The sequence below is a fragment of the Akebia trifoliata genome, chromosome 6 (assembly GCF_017979445.1).
Source record: "Akebia trifoliata isolate Shusen 1 chromosome 6, ASM1797944v1, whole genome shotgun sequence".
NCBI lineage: Eukaryota > Viridiplantae > Streptophyta > Magnoliopsida > Ranunculales > Lardizabalaceae > Akebia > Akebia trifoliata.
This window is the reverse complement of record NC_141380.1, coordinates 5,929,478-5,953,247: the sequence shown is the minus strand read 5'-3', so window position 1 is coordinate 5,953,247 and position 23,770 is coordinate 5,929,478. Positions and strand designations below refer to the sequence as shown.

Here is a 23,770-nt window from a genome sequence, read left to right as displayed (position 1 = left end):
AAAAAATAAATTAAATTGATTCCTAACTTAAGCATCAGAATGTCTATGATAAATACCCAACTGACTAAATATTCAAGAAAAAGAAAACCGAAATAAAATCAACTCGTGATATGGATATCTAGATATATGAATTCCCAATATATCCCCCTGACCCCACGACATCGATCAAAGGATTGTTTGGTAGCAATAAGTTGGAAGTTACGAGACCGATGGACAACAATACTCTTAGTACAATCTTGTGTGGGGTCATTTGATTTGAACCACTGATTGATAATCAAACCAAACTCTATTATAGTTTCAATAAAGGGAAACAACAATAGGCTCTTTCATTTTTCACTTGGAGAAGTAAACTACGAAAGAGTGAAGTAAAACTCACGCCCGCATATACACAAAGAGTACGAACCAAGTAACAATTTTATCTGGTCGTGAAGTAAATGAATGAAAATTACTTTTTCACTTTATTTTCTAGAATTTCAAAGATTAAAGTACACGGTTGTGGCCCGATTCGGTGCTTCTCAAAGCACCATATTAGATGGTCTCAAGCTAATTTGGAAAATGATGACCTATCTTCGTTGGACACTGTGTTAATTTGGTAGTGTACAAAAATCTGTTGATTTATTTACTTGTATCTTGAGGAAAGAAAATCTATAGTTATCTATGGAAATGATTTTTGCGATCACCTCGAAATTTGAGTTCACTCGTGCGTCGAATCTCCTTTGGATCGTCTATTTTTTCTGATACACAGAGCCTCTGATGCCTAAATTAGATCCCGTAGAAAATTTGACAGAGTTTTTGGTAAGTAAAGATTGTGTACCTTTTGGTATGACCTTTCTCCTATATTTATATTGAAGGAACTTCAAATTTTCACGTTTCTAATCTTATCTCTTTCTATTTTAGATAAGAAACATGAGATCTCTTGATAGTGGAATATTTCCTAGAATATTGTGTTAAAATCCCGAGAGTCTAGGAATTTGTGTGCCTCTTTTCCGAGATCTCCTTCTTCCTGATCGTTTCCCAAGCTATAATAGCTAGGTGGGAACCTAAACTACTTGATCGATGTATTTTATAGGTCGGAGTCAATAGATTGGGTAAGGTATCAAACAATCTTCCTACCTAATTCACTATTTCTATGGCTAGTGAATTTATTCATCCACATTATCTATGCATTGTCGTGTCAACAAGGCGTTGAGCACAGTGTGCAATAAAGACAATGTATCACAACTCATTTTATATAGTTTTGAAAACCTCTAATTGTATCATGTTTGAATATTCATACATCACTTAAGAAGAAAATCGCACCATGTGATTCCTTTGAAGCTTCATAAAGACTCTTCAACGCATAATGAGGACTTGTCGTATCTCTTTTGCTTCTAATTATTAGGGTACGTATTCTTTGATTATTACATCATTTGTTCATTGCTTTGAGTGAACATCTCCGACGTTCTAATTTTTGGATTCTTAAGTTATTTTTATTAGATCGATTAGATTTCATGGTGGAAACGTTTAGGAGATCAATTTCTGAACTTTGGGATGTCGAAGCTCCTTCGATTTTGATCGACCAATAAATTATTGACGACGACTTTCAGGGCATGTTTTCTCGTTTGCAGGCCAAACATTCATGATGAGAGGATCCAAGGAAATGCCAATTGGCAAGAAGGGGTCATGAAGTTGGATTACATTATTATTTTCTAAATTGATTATTCAGTACACGTGGAAGCCAACATAGCCCGTTGTTGTCTTACTTACTTACCACCAGGCATACAGAAGAATCTCCTCTCCTCCGTAAAATCTGGAGCCCATTTTTTTTTAAATCCGTTGAATCCGAACGGAACTAGACAGAGACACCGTAACAAAAATTAGAAGAAACTTAAGCTTAGAAGAAAAAGCAACTGAAGGTCCCAACGGCACGTGCTTGCTCGCATCACTCTTTTTCACGTGGGGTACCTTTGACACAGCATCAACACCTTTTGTCCTTCTTTATAATATCACTCTCCATCATTTATTCCCCTCACAGTTCCAGATTTTTACTAAAGTTGCCACTACACGTTGCTGGCAATCCTTGTTCTCTCGACCCTAAGTCTTCTATAATAGACTAAGGAAATGACCTAAATACCCTAATCTTCCACTTCAAGCCAAAATCTCTTAATTTTTCTCTTAAAAATATGTCATCTTCAAGATCTCGCATTCAATCTCATTTTCAACCTTGCAATAAACCTTGTAGATAATCATCAAATTTTCTCCGCAAAATTTATAATTCTTCTATTTCTTAAAAAATTTAATCTTATTCTTCTTAAGATTTAAAAGTTGAAAATTAGGGTAATTTTTTTTTTATCCAAGAAATTGAAGATGATTAATTTCAAATAGAAAAATCTAAGATTTATCTGTCACAATTTGAAAATGAGGGATGTTAGATCAAAATTTTTTTTTTCCATTCATATATTAGAGAGGACCAGGGTCAAGAAGGGCATATCATTAGTTTGAAAACAAAGGGTTATCTCAAATAAATATTCACCAATAATTGGAGAGGAGTATGTCTAAATCAGACATATATAAATTTATTTAAATCAAGATTTTAGTACTTATTACACCCTAGTTTGATCGATCAAGTTAGGATCACTTTGAATTGGCCAAATTAGAGCAAGACTACTAAGGCTAGAGGTTTAGAGCAATTTGACTTCGGTGCATTGGATTCCATTTTGACTTGCCAAAAACTACTTAATCATGTTGACTAATACTTAAACTTATTTTTATAATTATACGTTTGTGATTAGGAAAATTCTGAATTGCCTTCATTGGACATTGTATTCAACACTGAGATGATGTGGTGATGCATACATAATCATAGATTTCTTTATTTGTATCTCGAGAAAAGAACTTTGTGGTTATCTATGCAATCCTACCATGTCAGTTTAATGTTGAACACGATGTCCAACAAAGATAGTATAAGACGGCTCTTGTGATTAATATAAAATGAGATTTTGTGATTATAATATGGACTATTTTTATTTGATGTCAATCAGACTGAGCCAATTCAACCCAGGATAGGAGGGATCGACTTGGTTGATATGGTCTCTATGGATGGATACTAATTAATTATGTGGACCATCATTGGTCAATAGGCTCCATCTATCTTTAAGAAATAGGAAAAAGGATCATTGAAAATCATCACTAATTCACTATATATATATATATATAGGGGTATTTTTGGTAATTGTGTTTAAAAATATTAGAGGTCTATTATGGTAAACTATTGAACATCGAAGGGTAAAACTTCAAATATTTTATTTCAAACCTTTTCGTTGTATTTTAGTTCTTTTAAATTTTTGCAAACCAAGATTTAAATTTGAAAAAGCGTCCCTAAGATAAGATGTTCTCATATATTTCGTCCATTTCTAACGGTCAAAAATAATAATAAAACGGATCGTTAACGGGCGTTAACGTTAGTCCCTTGATTTTATAAACGTTCCATTAACGGCATTATTAAATTTTCCTTTACCCACTCTCGTCTCATTTCTTCTTGTTCGTCTCTCTCTCTAAATCATCATCAGAGATTCTCGATTTCTTGTAGTTCTTCTTGAATGAACAGAAGTTAATAATTTTCCTGATTTTCTCCTACATTTGAAGGTCTCGATCGGGCGGCTGTTCGATTTACAGTAAGTTTAAGCTCGATTCAACTATCTCATTTGATTAATTCTTGTTTTAGGTTTATAGTTTCGATCCGTCATTTTCGATCCAACTGTAAGATTTTACTGGATTTGGTTTGTGCGTTTTTGTTGTTTTCATTTGAAAATTAAATTCTAGTAAAAATGTGTACTTTTTTACTGCATTTCTGATTGTGGATGAGGTTTTTTGTTGATCTTTAATGAATCTTTTCTCGGCATTTATTCTTGTTTTTGTTGTTTTTTTAAGATCTTTTTTAGTCATTTTCGAACCGAACTGTAGATTTTACTGGATTTGTTTTGTGCGTTTTTGTTGTTTCAATCTGAAGACTAAATTCTAGTAAATTTGTGTACTTTTTTTTAATACTGCATTTCTGATTGTGGATGAAGATTTTGTTGATATTTAATGAATCTCTTCTCAGCATTTATTCCTGATTTTTCTTTTTTTAAAAGAAAAATCTTGTTTTAGTTTTTTGGAATTTGGATGTGTTCTTCATGGATCTTGCGAGCTTTAATTTTCAGATGTTCTTTTAGTGTTTCTTGATTGTTTGGGCCCTGTCAGGGTTTCTCGGTGGGGTTATTAAATTCCTGGATGATTCTGAATTTCTGATTTTTCAACATTTTGTTGGGAGTCTTTGATGACTTGTAGAGTTGTAGTTGATGTTCTTGATTGAACTGTTTTGCAGGTAAAATTGGAGATCCATTTATCTGTTAGTCATGGATTCTTCGCAATCACAACAGCAGAGGAGAGTGGGATTGGTCTCCATTTCGCCTTCTCAAACTCCACGGTCAAGCGACAAGCCTGCAAGAGATCTGCGATCAGGTGATGGAAATTCAAATCATAAACATGACAAAGATAAAGGGGTGAATGTTCAGGTTCTTCTCCGTTGCAGGTGAGAATTTACTTTTTTTTACTTTAAATTCTGAGTTAGTTTGAGTTTCGCTCTGAATGTTGGGCAATAATGTTCTGTGCTTTTAGGCCTTTAAGTGAGGACGAGATAAGGGTCAATACACCAGTGGTGATCACCTGCAATGAAAATCGTCGAGAAGTATCTGCAATTCAGACCATAGCCAACAAGCAGATTGATAGAAACTTTGCATTTGACAAGGTTTGATGCCAGTTTCCGTTTATTTAGTCCAAGTTCTTGTAGTTAGATTTTTCATTTTACTTTTTAAAAATATTGAAGGATGGATTATAATCAAAGATAATTCTGTTTAGGTCTTTGGTCCAACATCCCAACAGAAAGATTTGTTTGATCAAGCTGTCTCTCCTATAGTGAATGAGGTTCTCGATGGCTATAATTGCACAATCTTTGCCTATGGTCAGACGGGAACTGGGAAAACTTACACAATGGAAGGAGGAGCGAGGAAAGCAAAGGTTTTAAAAAAAAAAAAATTGTTCTACCTGAATTTGTTCAATGTTGAAAATTCCATATTTTCCTGATTTTTGGTGTTTTTTGTAGAATGGAGAATTACCAAATGATGCTGGTGTTATCCCTAGAGCTGTTCGGCAAATTTTTGATATACTCGAAGCTCAAAATGCCGAGTACAGCATGAAAGTTACATTTCTAGAGTTATATAATGAGGAAATAACGGATCTTTTGGCTCCAGAAGAATATTCAAAATTCATAGATGACAAGTTGAAGAAGCCAATAGCCCTCATGGAAGATGGAAAAGGGGGTGTTTTCGTGAGAGGCCTTGAAGAAGAAATAGTCACAACTGCAAATGAAATATATAAAATCCTCGAGAAAGGGTCTTCCAAAAGGCGAACCGCAGAGACTCTTCTCAACAAGCAAAGTAGTCGTTCTCACTCAATATTTTCTATCACAATTCACATCAAGGAATGTACTCCGGAGGGGGAAGAGCTGATCAAGTGTGGAAAGCTTAATCTTGTCGACCTCGCTGGGTCCGAGAACATTTCACGTTCTGGTGCAAGAGAGGTATCATGTTTTATCATATAGTTGTGTACCATAGAAGTCTTCACTTTAGGTTTGAATGTAAGACATCTATGGTTACAGGGAAGAGCAAGGGAAGCCGGAGAGATAAATAAAAGCTTGCTTACTCTTGGCCGCGTCATTAATGCACTTGTTGAGCACTCTGGTCATGTTCCATACAGGTATAACTATGGTTCATCTTAAATTTTTTTTACTGGAATCTTGAATATCAAAACTAGAAAATGAGGAGCAAATGAAGATTGTTTGTTTGGACATCAGGGATAGCAAATTAACAAGGTTATTGAGGGATTCATTGGGAGGCAAAACAAAGACATGCATAATTGCCACTATATCACCTTCCATCTACTGTTTGGAAGAGACACTCAGCACCCTAGACTATGCACACCGCGCTAAAAATATCAAGAACAAACCAGAGGTCAGTGATTCGATTGGCATTGGTTGGTACCACTGATTCTCTGTGCTCTTGAACTATCTTTTTCCCTGGACCACACCTCAACTCTTCCAATGTCTTGTTACGATTTTCAGGTTAATCAGAAGATGATGAAATCTGCAGTAATCAAGGATTTGTACACCGAGATTGACCGCCTTAAACAAGGTTGTCTTCTGCACTCTAGTTTGGGTGCTTGATTGTAGTTTCATCTTCTCTCTCTACATGGAAGTTTGATCCAGTATTCAAACTAATAACTATTCTTAGCAATTGGATGCTTAAAATCAAGTTTAAGATTCTATCAAAACTAACATCTGATGTATGCAATTGATTATGTTTTCTCAACAGAGGTTTATGCTGCAAGAGAAAAGAATGGCATCTATATACCACGGGATCGTTACCTGCAAGAAGAAGCTGAAAAGAAGGTTTGACTCTTACCCTCTCATTGGATTATGAGATATATTCTTTTTAAAATTTGTAGTGAGTGAAACATTTCAACTTTGTTCTTCTCTAGGCCATGACTGAGAAAATAGAGCGAATGGAACTTGATTCAGAATCCAAGGACAAGGTACAATCCACACCCTTTGCATTCAGTTTTGATGTCCTTTTGATTTGCTATTTGTAGAGGTTTGACTGTTTAATTTGTATGTTGTGAGCAGCAAGTAATGGGACTCCAGGAACTTTACGATTCTCAGCAACTGTTGATGGCAGAATTAAGTGAAAAACTTGAAAGGACTCAGGTAACGTAGTGTTGTACAGTCATGCTCTAGGCCATCTCCTTTTAAGCTTTTCTTCAATGCAAGAAATTAAGCTCTTCTTCGTCGTACTTGGTTGCAGAAAAAACTCGAGAACACCGAACATGTGTTATACGATCTAGAAGAAAGATATCGACAAGCAAACTTAACAATTAAAGAAAAGGAATTCTTTATCTCTAATCTCCTCAGATCAGGTGAGCAAAAGGCGATAAACATTCCTTCAACAACCTTTTCTGGTGTTCATATGAAATGGGGTTTCTCTTTTCTTCCTTTTAACAACTTCCATGCCATCAAAAGAATAAAAAGAAAAAAGAAAATCCATGATGGACATGAATGTAAATATTTCAAAGTGTCCTCCATTGGTTTCTGACAGCCTCACACTCATCAAATGTCCATATCTACTTTACAAAGTTTCAAACAATCACCTTTAATTATATCCCATCCTTCACTTTCTGTTCATGTTTGCTCTCCCTTTGACATTTGTTTGTTGATTTTTTTTTTCCCAGAGAAAGCACTCATTGAGAGAGCATTTGAGCTTCGATCAGAGCTAGAGAATGCAGCATCTGACGTATCTGGATTGTTTGCCAAAATTGGTTTGTATCCATGTTTTTAAAGTATATAATGTTTTGGGTATACAATGTTTTGCCTCTAAACTTTTGCAATGCGGCTCGTGTGCAGAGCGCAAAGATAAAATAGAAGATGGAAACAGAGCTCTTGTCCAGAAATTCCAGTCTCAATTAACTCAGCAACTTGAGCTCTTGCATAAGACCGTTGCAGCTTCTGTGGTGCAGCAGGAAGAACAACTGAAGGATATGGAAGAAGATATGCAATCCTTTGTTTCCACAAAAGCAGAGGTAAGATGTAAATTTGTGAGGATAACTATATTGCCTTTTCTTAAGAGATTAGATTAGCAATCTGGACTTATTATTTCTTCTCTATTCCGTTTGTAGGCCACCGAAGAACTTCGTGGACGGATTGGAAAACTGAAAACCATGTACAGTTCTGGGATTGAAACGTTGGATGATTTAGCAGGGGAGCTTGATGGGAATTCTCAGTCAACTTTTGGACATCTGAATTCAGAAGTTTCTAAGCACTCATCTGCCCTTGAGGATGTAAGTTATGTTATAAGTGGTTTGGGTATCTCAAATTCTATTGCTAATACTGTACTGGTGTGCCTGATGAAACAAGAACATTTTGTGCATAATTGTAATTTTCGTAACGTGAACATGCTAATTCAGGTGAAACTTCTGTATTGGGTTTTCCGTGTTGATTTGTGTCTAGGATTGACACCATGCGATTGTTTTACCATTTATTTTGTTTATGTCAATATTGGACTTAGTTGATCCTCATTTATCTACAACAAATTCTGCTCTATTTCTTACACGAATTCTACTTTACCATGACAGCTTTTAAAAGGAATTGCTTTGGAAGCTGATGTTATACTTAACGAACTTCAAGACGGTCTGTCTAATCAAGGGGAGAAGTTGGCTGCATATGCGCAGCAACAGCGTGAGGTTCGAAACTGAAAATTCTTGCGTTTCAACAACTACAATTGGGAGATGTTGTTTAGGGTGTAGGTGTAAGTTATATAAATTACTGATTTTTTTTTAACACCGAACACAGGGACACTCTAGAGCAGTGGAAACCACGCGATCTATTTCTAAAATTACAGTGAACTTTTTCAAAGACTTAGACATGCATGCTTCCAAATTATCCCAAATTGTGGAAGAATCACAAATCGTCCATGACAAAAAACTGTGTGAACTTGAAAAGAATTATGAGGTGGGTTCCATTCTTTCCTTCTCAGATAATCGTTTTTGTTAGATTTATGAATTACTTATCCTGACACCAGTTTTAATATGTTACTTGTATTTGTAGGAGTGTGCTGCTAATGAAGAAAAGCAACTGTTAGAAAAAGTGGCAGAGCTGCTTGCGAGTTCAAACGCTAGGAAGAAAAAGCTGGTATGCACCCTTTGTGTTATAAGAGAGATTCTTGTAATCTCTATTTTGGGAAATTAGTGAATCTTTATTGCTTCCAAAACTAATATATTGAATCTCATGCTAGCTGTAGGAGTGAACCAGAAAAAATGGAAACCAAATATTATGTATTTTCTTTTATTTTTTAAGAGAGCTGCTATTGGCACCAACTTTTACTTGTAACACACCAATTAAAAATAAAGAAAATAAGTGCATGGTTGAGAATAAGTAAAAGTTGGGGTGCCAACAAAAGAAACTCAATCGTTTTTTTGCTAGATTTCTTTTTATTTTTTATTTTTTATTTTTTTGGGGGGTGGTGTGGAGGGTGGGTTAGGATTTTATATGAGCCTAGTAACTTGAACCGAACTTTTGTAACATTTGAATGGTGTGTTGTAATCTTTAATTAGCATGGTAAGTTCATAATGGTCAAAGTTAATTTCAACTTGGGAAGATGTATCTTGAAAACCTAGCTTTTTCATGGGAGACAAACTCCATATATGATGGGGACAATCTTAAACCTTTTTCATACATTTTCTTCTCTTTAGGTTCAAATGGCAGTAGATGGTCTTCGAGAAACTACAGCCAGCAAAACCAGTGAGATACAGCAAGAAATGTCGACAATGCAAGATTTCACTTGTTCTGTTAAGGATGAGTGGACGATTTATATGGGAAAAACTGAAACCCAATATCGTGACAATACTGCCGCAGTGGAAACTGGAAAGAATGGCTTAGAAGAAGGTCTTCAGCACTGGTAAGAGCAACAACGTGACAACGGACTATTACGAAAGGCCACGTGCATTCATTTGATTACATTTGCATAAGAGAGTGATAAATAAGTTTTATGTGCCCGTGATTGTTCTCAATAAAATGTGCAGTATGACGAAGGCAAGAATGTCAGCACAACAATGGAGAAATGCCCAAGAGTCCATGGTCAGTCTGGAAAAGGCCAATGTTGAATCAGTGGATTCTATTGTCAGGTAATAAGCTATTTTATTATTAATGGTCTTAATGATTTATCAGTTTTGAGGGGAAATTGTGCTATGTTGAGTGAGTGTTTTCTCTTTGGTAGGGATGGAATGGAAGCAAATCGGATCTTACGTGCTCGGTTGTCTTCCGCTGCCTCGTCTGCTCTTGAAGATTTATCTGTTGCAAACAAGGGTCTTCTCTCCTTTATTGATTGTAAGTTTTTTTATATCTAGTTTGCATACATATTGATTCCAAATTTTTACAGATTTTTATTCGAACGAGACACTCTTGCAGATTCATTAAAACTTGATCACGAGGCCTGTGAAAACATCGGTTCCATGATTGATCCCTGCTGCAACGATATGAGGGGATTGAAAAGTGGGCACTTTCACAAGATTGTGGAGATCACAGACAATACCGGAAGATGTCTAGAGAAGGAATACGTGGTAAGAGTTGGATTTATTTGTGTTTTGAGAAAAAAAAATATACCTTTTGAAGTTTCGGAGTCTGATCGTGTCGATCATTTTCAATCACACCCAGGTGGATGAACCGTCTTGTTCGACACCGAGGAAGAGATCGTTCAATTTACCGAGCGTGGCATCCATTGAAGAACTTAGAACCCCGGCTTGTGAGGAGTTGTTGAAGTCATTCTGGGAAGCAAAATCTGCCAAGCTAGCTAATGGGGATGTGAAGCATTTACAAGGGACATATGAGGCTTCTCCTCAGTCCTTGAGAGATTCCAGAGTTCCTCTCACTGCCATTAACTAAGGTGGTGTGTGTGAGGGGGGCAAAGGTACAGAACAGTATAGAGATTGTACAGAATATATGGCTCTCTTAAGTTTGTTTTAATTATTTGATTTTTATGGGGAAGTTCATTTCTTTGAAATCCTCTCTTCTTCTTTTAAAGATTGTTGTAGAATTTTTTGAGTGTTGAATTTATATATTATTCCTGATAATTCATCTTAATTACTGGCGCAGTCTATTAAAACTAAAGCCCTTATATTGCCACACCAAATTTTTTATTTTTCTCTTACACCTATTGTTGAAATTATTATATATAAAGACAAAATAATAATGGAAAGATTCTATTGCCACCCCAATTTATATGTAAATCATCAAAGGAGAGAATTAGCAGCACACATCTTGGGGTGGCGTTAGCAAAAGCTGGTGTGGTAGAAGCTCTCTAATAATATGAAACAACATATAGCCGCCCACCTACGATTTTCTTTCATGATCAGATTTTCTAGAACTGAGTGATTTTTTGCTCACAACACCCTGGCCGCTTGACACGTGACCCAAAAAAAAAAAAAAAAAAAGACAATAATTGAGACTGTAAATTTCTCTCTCCTGCCCACAATAAAATTAAAATAATAATAATAATTCTAAGGGCGAAATTCTAATTTTAGCTGTTGAATTTTAATTTGAAATTTGAAATTTGGGTGCTTTGGTACTTGTTCCACGAACCTTTTTAAGATTTGAAATCTTAAAATAAAATAAAATTTTGTGGGAGGAGATAAATTTCTTATGTGATGGGGGGGGCTTAGGGGGGCGTCACTGTTTTAGATTATCACAACTCTAGCGTAAATTTGAGATTCCATCAAATGTGACAAGCGGATCTAAATCACTTCTCTATTTGGTCATTTTCAATTTCCCGCTTCTGTGGAAACATATAAGAAAACAAAAATTAAATTAATCGAAGAAAACTTTGGATTATTGATGGAGGAATGTGATCCATTCAACCAACCTAAATATTTGGGAGAAGACTTTTGATGAAGACAATAGTCTTGGAAAATGATGTTAGTGGGAAAATCAATTCCGCCAAAACATTTTCCTAGATGTGGGTGAAAAAACATTTTCAAGCCCAGGGTAGAAAATCACTTTGAGCGGAAAAATGAGTTCCGGTGAAAATGCACAAATACTTCTAAAATCGTATTTTCCAATGTAAATCATTAGCCCATCCATTTTTCATGCCCATATATGGATCCTAAATGCAAAACAATCTTCGTCATTGCAAGTTACCACCTCCTCACATCAAAAGGCACAAAATTTTAAATAGATGAGTCAAGGGTTTGAGAAACATATATTACAAGGGATTAGAAGGGAAATATAGAAAGTGAAATACTTGTGAGTATTCAACATTCATGATAATGACCACTGCACAATTTTCTAAACAAGCGGGGGCTCACATGGAGCTGAGATGATGGCTGATTGTTGGCGAGAATGATTTCATATGCATTAGATCCCTAACAAAGATTACAAACTCAATCCCATCGAACAACAAAATCTTCTTAAAAACAAAAAAACCTAAAGACGTTGAACACTTCCCGAGAAGAAAATAAACGATAAAATGGAGAAAGATTAGATCTTGTAAGTGCTATCAACCCCCAAAATCGTTATTGAAGAGTTCAACTTCAAAGTTGTATGATTGATTTGTATTTCAAAACATGCCTCTCCACTATCACCAAATAACACGTATTGCACATCTTAACATGAAAGTGGATAGAAACCATAGATGCTTTTTCACTCATATCTCAAGGAAAAGCATCTAAGGTTACTATACACTTTCATGTCAGGGTGTGCAACGTGAGGTCCAATCTTGAGGTCACTTCAACATTATTCTTTTTCAATTTTTTTTCTCCACTTTGAAAATTATATCTGATTCTGTTCATAGGTCTCTTTTATGATCTTCAGAAACCCATCTCTGATACTCAAATGGAATAAATTGACCCACAAACGTTCATCATCGTGTCTCAACAATCTGTACCATTGTTGAAGTCACTCCATCCACCTTTTTCAATGATTTCCTACCCCAGATAACAGCTTTGGTGTTCCATGCTGAATCCGTCATGGTATCAGGGATATAAAATTGTGTGTTTCATTGGATAAATATGTTCAGATTGTAATGCAAAACAATCTAGTTTTAGCAGGACTTAAAGTACAAAAATAGTTGCGTGACAATATCATGAGATTTCAACACTAACCTAACGTCTTCACAGGAACTATATTGTATGCAAATGAGAAGAAAATATGAACAGTGGTTTGGTACCTAAAGTCACAAGAGCTTTTGACAGAGATACTAACTACCATGGGCTTTTTCAAAACAAAATTCCTGATTCAGAGTTGAGACAGACTCGTGCCCCACTCATACTAAATCACGATTTTAACAAGTATAGATTGACCATGAAACAAATGTGGATGTCATTGATGAACAAATCTCCTTTTTGGGTTTGAACCAGCTGATTCAATAACATGCATCTGGCATATCCATGGTTTTAAAACTTGTTTTGACGTCTAGTCTTGCCATGAACGAGACCGAGTCGTCTTGTTCAACAATGAGACAAATGAACGATAGTTTTAAATCTCATCCGATACATTTGACTTGTCTATCCATCTCGTTGGTGGACGATATGGAGACGTCTAGGATGAGTCGTCTCGTTTTCGGACGAGATTTAAAACCATGGACATAGCAGGAACACAATGTGTGGGATAAGAAGCACAAGTGCCTAATGCATAGATCTGTGTATTACGAGCAGGAGCAAGACCTAATGGGATCAATCTAGCTAGTAAGGCTTGTGCATTCAGTCAACATTACGAATACTACTAACCAGAATAAACCTACTTGTTTCCATCACATAAATCTACCTCTTGCCACATTATGCAATGCATGATAATGACATACTTTCCCTGTTAAAAAAAATATAAATAAATAAATGAATTGTGTTTTGAAATAAATAATAGCTAGGTAAACAAAATGTAAATTAATGTGGAGAGTAACATTTTTTGGCCTCAACAAGTTGCACTTGCTATGTTACAATTTCACAGAAAGAAAATTTAAGTGTAAAATGTCATACCTTCCATCTACTCATGCACTTTTAGCGCGATGATCATGCCATGTAATTTTGTTGAACGTTCTGCATTGTTAAAAATGATATTGAGTGGATGTCAAGTTGATTCGGTGCATTATCATAAACTTATTATCACATTAGAAAGAAATGTAGGAAAAGGATTAAAAGAACTGCAACAATATCAATTTCAGAAATCTCTGATTGACCGTAGCATGTATAACAAAGTAGATAAGCACCGACATTACAAGCACAACAACACAAGAATACGCCAACTTCGAAAAATATGAAAATGGGCATGTCCATAAATTAATATTAAAATAATATTCTAATTACTTTTCATTTTTTAAGTTTATGAGTTGATTAACTATAGCCATTCAACATGAACATAAGGTAATTCTTTGAGTAAAAAAAAATCTAATATGGTGCAATCTCTAATTTATTTCTTTGAATAGAATAAAAAACAGCGAAAAAATCTCCTTCGAAAAAGTTTTGGTGTTTTTTTTTTTTTTTAAATCATTGAAATAATTTTTTGGATAGATTTGACAGTAAGTGTCCAATCCTATATCTAGCACATTGACAGGCATGCTGGTTTAACATGGGTCGACACCACCAAAACCCCTACAAAGGTGTATTATTGTCACGTAGATAAGTGTAACCTATTGCATAGCTTCCTAATTATGGTGGAGGTTATGTATGTTTGCGATGTCATGTTTAAACAAGAATGTGGGCAATTTTAGTACCTTCCGACTTTTGAACTTAAGAATAATATCATCGTTATGATCTATGCCTCATCCCAAATATTGGAGTTGGCAACATAAATCCTATTCCAACACCCAACTCCATTTTGAGCTTCAGTCAAGGCATGTGTCTACTCATTGTTTCTTACTACATCCACACCATTTCACTGGAGCAGTCATTGGTCTTTGTTGCACATGGTCAAAGCATCTCAATCAACTTTTATCTCCCACTGGGGCTTGTGATACCTTGATATTTCAAAATAATTGACATATCTATGTTATGTCCATACCATAGTATTAAATTTCGACATATTTCCACAAGTTCTGACACGAAATTAAACTGACAATTTCTTTTTGTATATATTTCAGTGGAAATCACTTAATCATTTCGTAAAATATTTCGATGAATAGTGAATTTCGGTCGAAATTATCATTTTTTAGGTATAAAAATGCAATATTTTGGTGGAAATATTTTGATGAATAGTAAATTTCGACCGAAATATTTCCTTTTTTGAAAAAACTTATAATTGCTTTTAGGAAGAACTTGTAATTATTTACTAATAAAAATTGCATAGAACATTCATCCATTGGTATAAATGAATTATGATTATTTAGTTACATATACATATATATATATATATATACATATCATCTTATTTTAATCTATTCTAAGCATATTAGTATGTTTATATAAGCACGCATACAATCAACCATGTTTCAATTAGTTGGATACATTAGCAATTTATTCATACTTATTCAAAAAATAAAAGAAATATAAGTACACATGAATGCAATACTTAATAGTTTCTTCATTTTAATGTCTTACATATTAAGTTGTATGTAGTTAATGCAACATTATTATTCTTATTTCCACTGACGCCTCCCAATACATGTGTGTCTGTGTAGCAAAATGTTATTGATATTCAATTTCTCACTCCACACGGTAGTTTATTGTATTTTGATGACTTAATGAGTGTGTTTTAATGCCTATTTTATTGTTTCCACCATGGTTAATGAAAAGTTCATCAATATTTCTGTCATTTCCAAAAAATGTATTCATTTCCACATTCATCGAAATATTTCCATTTCCAGACACATCGAAATCAAAATTTAATACCTTGGTCCATACCGGATGCTTTCGTTTTAGGTATACATCTTGCATCCATGCTGTATTGGTCCTTTATCCTTGCAGTATTTTAGTGTAATAGATTGGGGCATTCCTAAACTCCCTTGAATGTACACATTGCTGAATGTCTTACGTAGTATAACAACCGATCCACCTCAACATCCTCTTTTTGTCAAGCACATACGACGAAACATTTAGTTATCTCAAGTGTCCAAGATTTTGCTCCTTAAAGCATCAATGATGATTATATTTAGTTTTCTTGAGTGCCCAATATTTAGCTCCATAAAGCATGAATGGTATTATTGCCATCTTGTAAAATTTTCCTCTTTAGTTTGATCAATAGACACAGATCACCTAATATTCCAAATAGTATTTTTCCACTTTATCTACCCAATACTAATTACATGGATAACATTCTCATAAATCTCCCCACCTCCATGGATAATTGAACCTAAATACTTCAGAATTTTTTTTGGAAGGGGCGTATTTATTGTCCATCATTAATCTGAACTAGCAACCCACCCTTAGAATATGAGCAATATTTAGGATGCATATATATATATATATATTCTTTTTTTTGATCGGTAAGCCTGTTTTTAATGAGTTTTAGTAATTCAGTGCTGGTGGGATTTGAACCCAGGTCTCTGGTACCATCACCCAAAGACTTTACCAAATAAGCTAGCTGACACCTACTAGGATGCATATCTTAAATATTGTCCATCATCCATTAGAGGTTAACAGCATGACCGAAAATAATAAACTTTTACTTGATTAAGAATTTTAATTATTGTTTTAAAGATAGTGTGCCAAACAGGCACCCGAGTTTTCTAGAAGCAGAGTAGAGCTTTTTTCTTCTTTTACCTTTAGTTCATATCTATGTTTAAAGTGTGTATATATTCTGATGGTACAGACAGCAGATCTGGTCATCACGTAATCAGACAGATAACAAGATATCTTGAATTCCAGATCACATCCAAGAGATGCAAATATCCCCGTTGCACTATTAAATGATGTCCAACAAAACCCAACCTCAAAGACAAGCCCAGGTAAAAGTTCTTTGACTATGGCACCAACAGATGAAACAAACAGGTAAACCTCATATGTGGTGAGAGACATCAATACTGTGTATAGGTATATGAATCAACTAAATCCAAATTCGATTCTTCCACTTGCAGTAATGAACACAAAGCTATAATGATATTCAGTAAATGTAAAGTTATAATGCTAATGAAGGCTACCTGGAGAAATCCTGCAAATCATGGTGTGCTTCCAGTTCATGATTCGCTGTTATTCACAAGAAGCTTGGCCCGGAGTGCCTATCATTGCTAAAGGTTCTACCACCAAATTCTTCATTTGTGGAATTTTCTCGACACAACACTTTTCTCTCCTGCACAGAATCCTTCTAATGCATTGGATGTCCCTCGTGAGCCCTATCGTAATGAGCCAACAAACGGCTTAGTGTCTTCCTCCCCATTCCTCAAATCATCATAAATGAGCTCTGTTCTCTCCCATGCATGCATAGATAATGGCTTGATGTTGACATTAGAACTAGGTTCATACGCAGCATCTGAATCACCTGCGATTTGTTCATTAGTCTCATTATAAGCATCATTTAGCGTTCCCGGGTCAGGTTGCTCAGTGGCATCTTTCCTTGGTCTTTTCCATTTCTTTGTAGATGAGGTACCATCGTCCTCAAAATCTTCTTCTTCCCTATCTCTATGTAAATAAACCCACAACTTCCTTTCTCCATCAAACTGTACACAAGGATCACGTTCATAGTGCAGACGGTCCAGGGCTCCACTAACAACTTGATTAATCTGTATATCAGAGACATCTTCCACAATAAACTGTGAGTCTCTTATCAGGGTACAAACATCTGCTCTGGTGCCAATACCTCCAGGTAATCTGGCAGCTGCATCCCTTACGAGACAAAGAATTGTAACATGCGGTGGCCGATCAGGTTTAAGCATAAAATGGTCTCTGGCTTTTGATGTCAGTTTACCACCACACCTTCTTAGAGGAGCAACTATGGATTTTCTACCATCGGTGGCTGTGTAAGAGAAGGTCCTGTCTGGAACTGAATACCTTAGAACTTCCTCCCTGCGAAAATAAGCTTTCACTTCTTCACAGCTTGGGTTGATGGTGGTGAGACTCTTCTGTGCTTTCAGGTCCCTAAACCTTTCCTTCTCATCCAGGTTGGGCTGCATCAATCTGAGAGGAGGTGGAGGAAGACTTCCCATTTTTTGAAGAGTCTCTTGACCACTTTTCATCCAATTAGCAAATGAATCGACCAACTTCACAAGCATATTGTGGGGAAGACCCCAAGCCTCAGAAGATGTATCCTCTTCAACAGTATCAGGATCCAATGAGCTAGAAGAAACTGGACCAATCCACGACCAACTTTTTGTAGATTTTTCATACAATATGAGCGCCTTCCAACCCTTAGCCCCTAAAGGTGCTGTTTTGGATGAAAATATCTTCAGCACTCCTCTGACCAAATCCTGAAGTGGCTGTGGTGTTTCAAGGATGAAAGGATCTCCAGGGTTTGATCTCACACAGTTGACAATCTCTTGAACAGTAAGAGATGGCAAATTCTTATGCCCTGTGCACTCAGAAGTACTTACATCCCCATTGACAGTTTCATGTGTTCCGTTCTGTATTTCTTTCTTTGTTTTCTGTCTTCCATCACTCTTCTCAAGACGTTTGCCAACCTCTGAGACATCTTCTGTAAGTGGAGTGATCATTGCCACACGAACAGCTGAAAGAAGGTGTATAATAGAGAATGAAAAGCCACTGTGAACAGTAGGTGTGATCAAAGTGAATGGCTTCTTCATGGGTTTTGTTTCTGGATCTACATCTCTCAATCCACTCTCAGAAGTCACCAAAGTAGCCAAAGAACCACTTTTGGCCTCTACTTTCCTTTTGCCACATTTCTTCAAGGAAGGAGGATCATCAACTCGCTGCTGCAGATCTGAATGCAGGTAGTTAGATTCATCTGGCCCATCCATGTGTGCAACATCCACCTTCACTTTCCGCTTCTTTGTCACCAAGTTGCACCCTGACGAGGACATGTTTGGTCTTTCACAACAGTCAGTTACTTGCACTTCAGATGTCAGACCTTTCTTATCATTCGACACATAATCATCCATAAATCTAGAGGTTTCATGCAAACCATCCTCCTCATCCCCAAAGTAATCATTCATGTAATTTAACCGAGGCATCTGGCCATTCTTCACAGATTTATGAGTCTTACTCCTACTGTCGTCACCTAACTTAGCACAACCAGAGAAGTTGCTCTCTTCCAAAATTTCAGTAGCACATTTGAGCGAGTGACAGGGATCATGAATCTTACCCTTACCCATATGTTTTCCTTTCAATGAGTTGGCTCCTTCTGGCATATGCAACTGCTCACCAAGATCACCCACCTTTTTGGATGAGTATATGACACGATCAAGAGCTTGACCATACTCCTGTTTCTCTTTATTCAAAAATTTATTGGCGATTTTAGGATTCGGCAATGACTTAAAAGAAGCACGCCGATGATCCTCAAAGCCTCCACTGGGATCACCCACCTTACTTCTCAAAGGAGTAACATATTCTTCTTCATCTTCTTTCTCTGATGCGTCTGACTCTGTTGTGTCACTATGGGTGAACGTACTCATACCTCTTAGCTCTTCTGTGTCCAGTCCTCCATTATGCGGGGACTCCCTTCTGGTCCTCTCTTGTATTGTTCTGAAACTATGATTGGAACGGGAGAATGTATCATTCACCTGAGGCGGAAATTTTCTATGAGATTTTACTTTTGGACCACTGATCAAATTTTTTGTACCAGCCCGAAACTCCTGCTTCGTATTCCAATTTTTTGTATGATCCACAGAAAAGGCTGCTTCTTGCATATTGTCATGTCGAAAGGGTTGATTTCCAGGTAACCGGTCAACTCGGTTTCCTTTAGATAACAGATGCTGAGCTTGGTCTTTTTCCTGATCTTGAAGCGTGTGAAGATGTTTGGCTTTTTTCTTAGAATCTTGGAAATGATGGTTGAAGGAAGTTCTATCAAGTTTTGTTGTCAACATCTTCACATCAACCATTTGATCCACATTCCGATTCTTACCCTGAGAATGTAAAGCATCATTCTTCAAGGATGAAGACAAACCCATAGAACAGTCAGCGGCAAAGCCATTTTTGTTTTTCAAAAATTCATGTTTTTTCCCTGGTTTCAGCAATGAAGCTTTAGCCACTGTACCATCACACAAAGCATTCCGATCTCTTTGGACAGTCATTTCATAAGCTTGTTCGTCCACACCATCGTCACCTCTTATATGACCCCTTGCCCCGTGGGCAGCTCCCACTGGTTTCTGCCGAGCAACAGTTAACATTGAAGCCTGTGGCCTAGATTTCGTCTCCAAACCATGATAACCATAAGGAAAGCGAGCCATTAAACCTTTTGTAGGAGGAACCTTCGATCCAGCTAACTTCAATATCCCTTTAGGATTTTGTTTCTCATATTTTGCCGGTTCAAGGGTCATCGCCCTCTCACGAGAGAAAACATCCACTCGACGACCCTTCTTCAACCCTACTGTTTTTTCCTTCAATCTTCTGGTCCAGAAACCCTCACCGAATTCCTCTCCCCCCGAGGAGTCAGTCTCCAACCCCAAACCTTCCATATCCTCGTACATCAGACTCCTTTGACTTCTCCTCAAATTAAGAACACAGAGCTTCTCTTCAATGCTATATCCCATACAGTTCTCCCAAGCATCCCTTATCTGGATTAGACTTCCAACCATAGAATTCTGATAGTTCCGCAAAAAGTGATAGTGTCTGTGCTTTTGAAAGTAATTCAAACCTTGCCGATAAAGCGCAACTCTTGGATCATATAACCCCCCCTTCAACATATCAAAGAGTTTGACAAGGGGACTTCCAAAATGGAAATTTCCATAGGAGAAAAGCTCCTTCAAAGTGCGCATAAACGTCTCTTGATCAATGTTGGGAAGGTACTCCGCAAGGCTGAATCTTTCCTCCTCAGTCAAGCAGTTGTTCCACACATCCACCGAGAGAATTTCACTCAAATTTGGAAGATTGTAGAGTTCAAATGGAATACTACAGGTCTGATTCCCAATTCGACATAATTCCTCCCCGATTATCCCCAAATCTGACAAATCAATGTCGTCAGAACCCGCTCCTGAGTCAGCATCATCGTTGTCGTAATCTTCATCAGACTCCGAGCTCCATTGGTGAGGCGCATCCTCATCACTTGACATACTGTCCCTACTCCCCAGAGAGAACTCTCCTTCTAATCTCCAAACCCTAGAGTTATTCTTCACAATCGCCATGAAAAGTAATATCTCAGTGTCTACCTAATCAAACAGAAAATTCTCAACCTCTAGAAATTTAAAAAAACTAATAATAATAAAACATTTTTAAAAAAAACTAGAAAAACAAAAGGTTGGGAAAGAAAAAACAGAAACAAAGAAGAATCAAAAGAACAAATATCTAATTTGTCAGTCGAACATTTTTTCAGGCAAAGTCAAACAGCAAATTCTCAATCTCTAGTGAAAAAAATAAATAGAGAAACTTAAAACAACAATAACAAACAGAATCAAAGAAGAATCGAACAAACAATACCTAATTTGTCAATCCAACAGTTTTTCAGGTGAAATCAAATAGGAAATTCTCAATCTCTAGCAGTAAAAAAAAACCCATGAAAAACTTAAAAAACAAACCAAATTCAAAGAAGAATCGAACGAACAATACCTAATTTGTCAGTCAAACAGTTTTTTCAGGCGAAATCAAGTAGCAACTTCTCAATCTCTAGCGGGGGAAAAAAAAAACTAGAAAAACTTAAAACAACAACAACAAACATAATCAGAGAAGAATCGAACAAACAATATCTAATGCGTTAGTCGAACAGTTTTTTAGGATAAATAAAACAGAAAATTCTCAATCTCTAGCTGGGGAAAAAAAAAAACAAACAGACTCAAAGAAGAACCAAACGAACAATACCTAATTCATCAGTGGAACGGTCAGTCGAAATCAAATAGCAAATTCTCAATCTCTATCGGAAAAAAAAAAAGCCTAGAAAAACTTATAAAATAACAACAACAAACAGAATCAAAGAAGACCTAATTCGTCAGTCGAACAGTTTTTCAGGCGAAATCAAACAGCAAACTCTCAATCTTTAGCCAAAAAAAAAAAACTGGGAAAACTTAAAAAACGAAAACAACTAACAGAATCAAATAAGAATCGAACGTACAACACCTAATTCATCAGTTGAACAGTTTGTCAATCAAAATCAAAGAGAAAATTTTCTCAATCTCTAGCAAAAAATAAAGAACCTAGAAAAACTAAAAGAGATGAAAAATAAATACCAAAAAACAGAATGAAACGAAAAATACCTAATTCGTCAGTAGAAATTAATCTCAGATCTTCGAGCGAGACATACGAACATCGACCGATGTAAAAGAGTCGAATTTGAGATTTCTCAGTAATCTCTTTTATTGTACCTCTGAAAACCCTAGAAACATAAAAGGAAAGAAAAGAGATCGAGATGGTAATAAATATAAGGGAGCAGGAAACGAAGAAGAAGACGATGACGTGGAGGAATATTGATCGTTTGATCAAGAGAGAATGATGCGATAGATAAAAAGACGAAAAAGGACAGATAGATTGATATAGGAAGAAGAATGAGAGAAGACGTATTCGCAGAGTTAGAGTAGGAAAGGGAGAAGATGATGTCTTCGTTGTAGTTGTGGGTCAGATCTCGGCCATTATTTCGAATTTCCGGCACTTGGATCTGACCCACACTAACCGCTAGTGGACTCTTGTATAATATAAAGTTTTAAAAAAAAGGGAAAAATTACCAAAATGACATTCATTATAATGTTTATTAGCAAAATAGTAGTAGTTTTTCAAAAACTAACAAATCTGGGAGAGATTCACTTCTTCTGGATCAAACAAAATGATAATTTTATTATCAAATGATGTTGGACATAAAAAGTTTCCAACATTATTAAGATTGTGTCATCTAAGTCTCAATTCAAGAATTAGGGTTTAGGATTTAGGATTTAGGATCAATTAAAAAAGATTTATTCCTTTGTTCTATTCCATTAAGAGTTGTGTCGTTTGTTATTGAAATAGAGTTCATATTTGCTTTTTCCCACTATGTCCGTTAAAGTTCTTAAAAGTTCTTTTTCTTGCTCTTTTAGAACTTTTGACTTAAATATGTCTCTAAATAAAAAGAATAATTAACTTTTGTTCGACATGCCCAAACTATCTTAATAGACTTTTTTTTAATTTATAATTTATTGGAGTTTTTATTTTATTTTAATTATTATGATGGGTATTCGAACATCCTCATCTTTATTATCCTCAATTTATTGACATAATACTTCTTAACCACCCAACATTCAATTTCATAATGTATAAGGGAAAATTTGCTCAATACCAATGGCATTTGTACCACTTACCCAAGTCTCCAAGTGGGCCCTCTTGGCCACCCACGACCTTGGCTTTTTAGAGAATCCCGCTCCTGTGTCGTAGGACTTGTAGCTCGGCAGTCCACCGGGTGGGTTTGTTTATCCTTCCAGTTTCGAGTGTCTTCTTGGATAGTTATAGCGGCCCATAGGCGCGAGATGTACCTTGTGGGGGAGGGCGGCGGTCCCCTGGACATAGTCCTTTCAGGCAGTGGCCGTTTAGTCCATGGTCCATACATTAGAAATTGAGGGTACTTGGCAAGAGTTTCTCCATTTTTTCTTTGAATATTTATTCTAAACAAAAAATAATTAACTAAGAAGTATTAGGGCATAATAGTTAATGTCTCTCTTTAAAAAGGAAGAGATCTTGAGTTCAAATCACCTTTAATAAGTAAATTTTGAAAGGCTGGCTTAACGACAATTTTGGACCAATAAACGATTAATCCTCGTAGATCGTGAATTTGATACCTAATATAAACATTAATTCATTATGGTCTACCCACGAGGGTGCACCCTCAATTACCTGGTACGTGTGATGTGCAAATGTTGCATTTAACCCGAGACAAGTCCTTGAACAAAACCATGGTCTATGGACTAGGCAAAGCTAAAATAAAGGTCTGATCCACTGTCTATAGGGAAACTCAGTTATTAAAAAAATTACCTTTGGCCTAAATAAAAGTTGGAGGGCTTCTATTAACACACCAACTTTTACTTGCAAGACACCAATCCTTTTGACAATAAAAAACTGTTTACATATAGAATGGTGTGTTATAAGTAAAAGTTGTGTGTCAATAGGATTTTCTAAAGTTATTGGCTGCCAATAGACTTGTTCCTCTCTTTATGGGGGGCCGCTA

At 36.1% G+C, this 23,770-nt stretch overlaps 2 protein-coding genes across 6 annotated transcripts; one reads left to right on the top strand and one right to left on the bottom strand.

Annotated features, from left to right (window-relative positions):
- The first annotated feature begins 3,417 nt into the window (after positions 1-3,417).
- On the top strand, positions 3,418-10,732 carry LOC147399882 (kinesin-like protein KIN-5D). 3 transcript variants are annotated; one of them, XM_086445441.1, is made up of 23 exons: positions 3,418-3,653; positions 4,346-4,552; positions 4,639-4,768; positions 4,879-5,037; positions 5,123-5,599; positions 5,678-5,775; positions 5,873-6,029; positions 6,140-6,209; positions 6,390-6,466; positions 6,556-6,609; positions 6,701-6,781; positions 6,879-6,990; positions 7,303-7,389; positions 7,475-7,650; positions 7,747-7,908; positions 8,203-8,310; positions 8,420-8,578; positions 8,675-8,758; positions 9,319-9,524; positions 9,649-9,750; positions 9,843-9,952; positions 10,034-10,185; positions 10,280-10,732. In XM_086445441.1, the coding sequence occupies exons 2-23, from the start codon at positions 4,377-4,379 to the stop codon at positions 10,505-10,507; spliced, it is 3,165 nt and encodes a 1,054-aa protein (XP_086301567.1). In that variant the 5' UTR covers positions 3,418-3,653; positions 4,346-4,376; the 3' UTR covers positions 10,508-10,732. The 3 variants fall into 3 exon arrangements, with proteins under 3 accessions (XP_086301567.1, XP_086301569.1, XP_086301568.1); XM_086445443.1 differs by lacking the exon at positions 3,418-3,653 and adding an exon at positions 3,981-3,999; XM_086445442.1 differs by lacking the exon at positions 3,418-3,653 and adding an exon at positions 4,043-4,230.
- A 2,714-nt stretch (positions 10,733-13,446) lies between these two features.
- On the bottom strand, positions 13,447-22,268 carry LOC147399881 (uncharacterized). Of its 3 annotated transcripts, none has more exons than XM_086445434.1 (3): positions 21,840-22,268; positions 16,686-20,801; positions 13,447-13,650 (listed from the first exon to the last, which is right to left on the bottom strand). In XM_086445434.1, exon 2 carries the CDS (start codon positions 20,775-20,777, stop codon positions 16,878-16,880), a length of 3,900 nt encoding a protein of 1,299 aa, XP_086301560.1. In that variant the 5' UTR covers positions 20,778-20,801; positions 21,840-22,268; the 3' UTR covers positions 13,447-13,650; positions 16,686-16,877. The 3 variants fall into 3 exon arrangements, with proteins under 3 accessions (XP_086301560.1, XP_086301561.1, XP_086301562.1); XM_086445435.1 differs by having other exon boundaries at positions 16,686-20,797; XM_086445436.1 differs by having other exon boundaries at positions 16,686-20,762; positions 21,840-22,267.
- Positions 22,269-23,770: the final 1,502 nt, after the last annotated feature.

Coding starts and splice junctions, on each gene's coding strand:
- LOC147399881 (XM_086445434.1), bottom strand. CDS start 20,777: ATGGCGATTGTGAAGAATAACTCTAGGGTTTGGAGATTAGAAGGAGAG.
- LOC147399882 (XM_086445441.1), top strand. CDS start 4,377: ATGGATTCTTCGCAATCACAACAGCAGAGGAGAGTGGGATTGGTCTCC. Junction 6,782..6,878: donor AAAAACTTGAAAGGACTCAG/GTAACGTAGTGT, acceptor ACTTGGTTGCAG/AAAAAACTCGAGAACACCGA. Junction 8,579..8,674: donor AACTTGAAAAGAATTATGAG/GTGGGTTCCATT, acceptor TTGTATTTGTAG/GAGTGTGCTGCTAATGAAGA.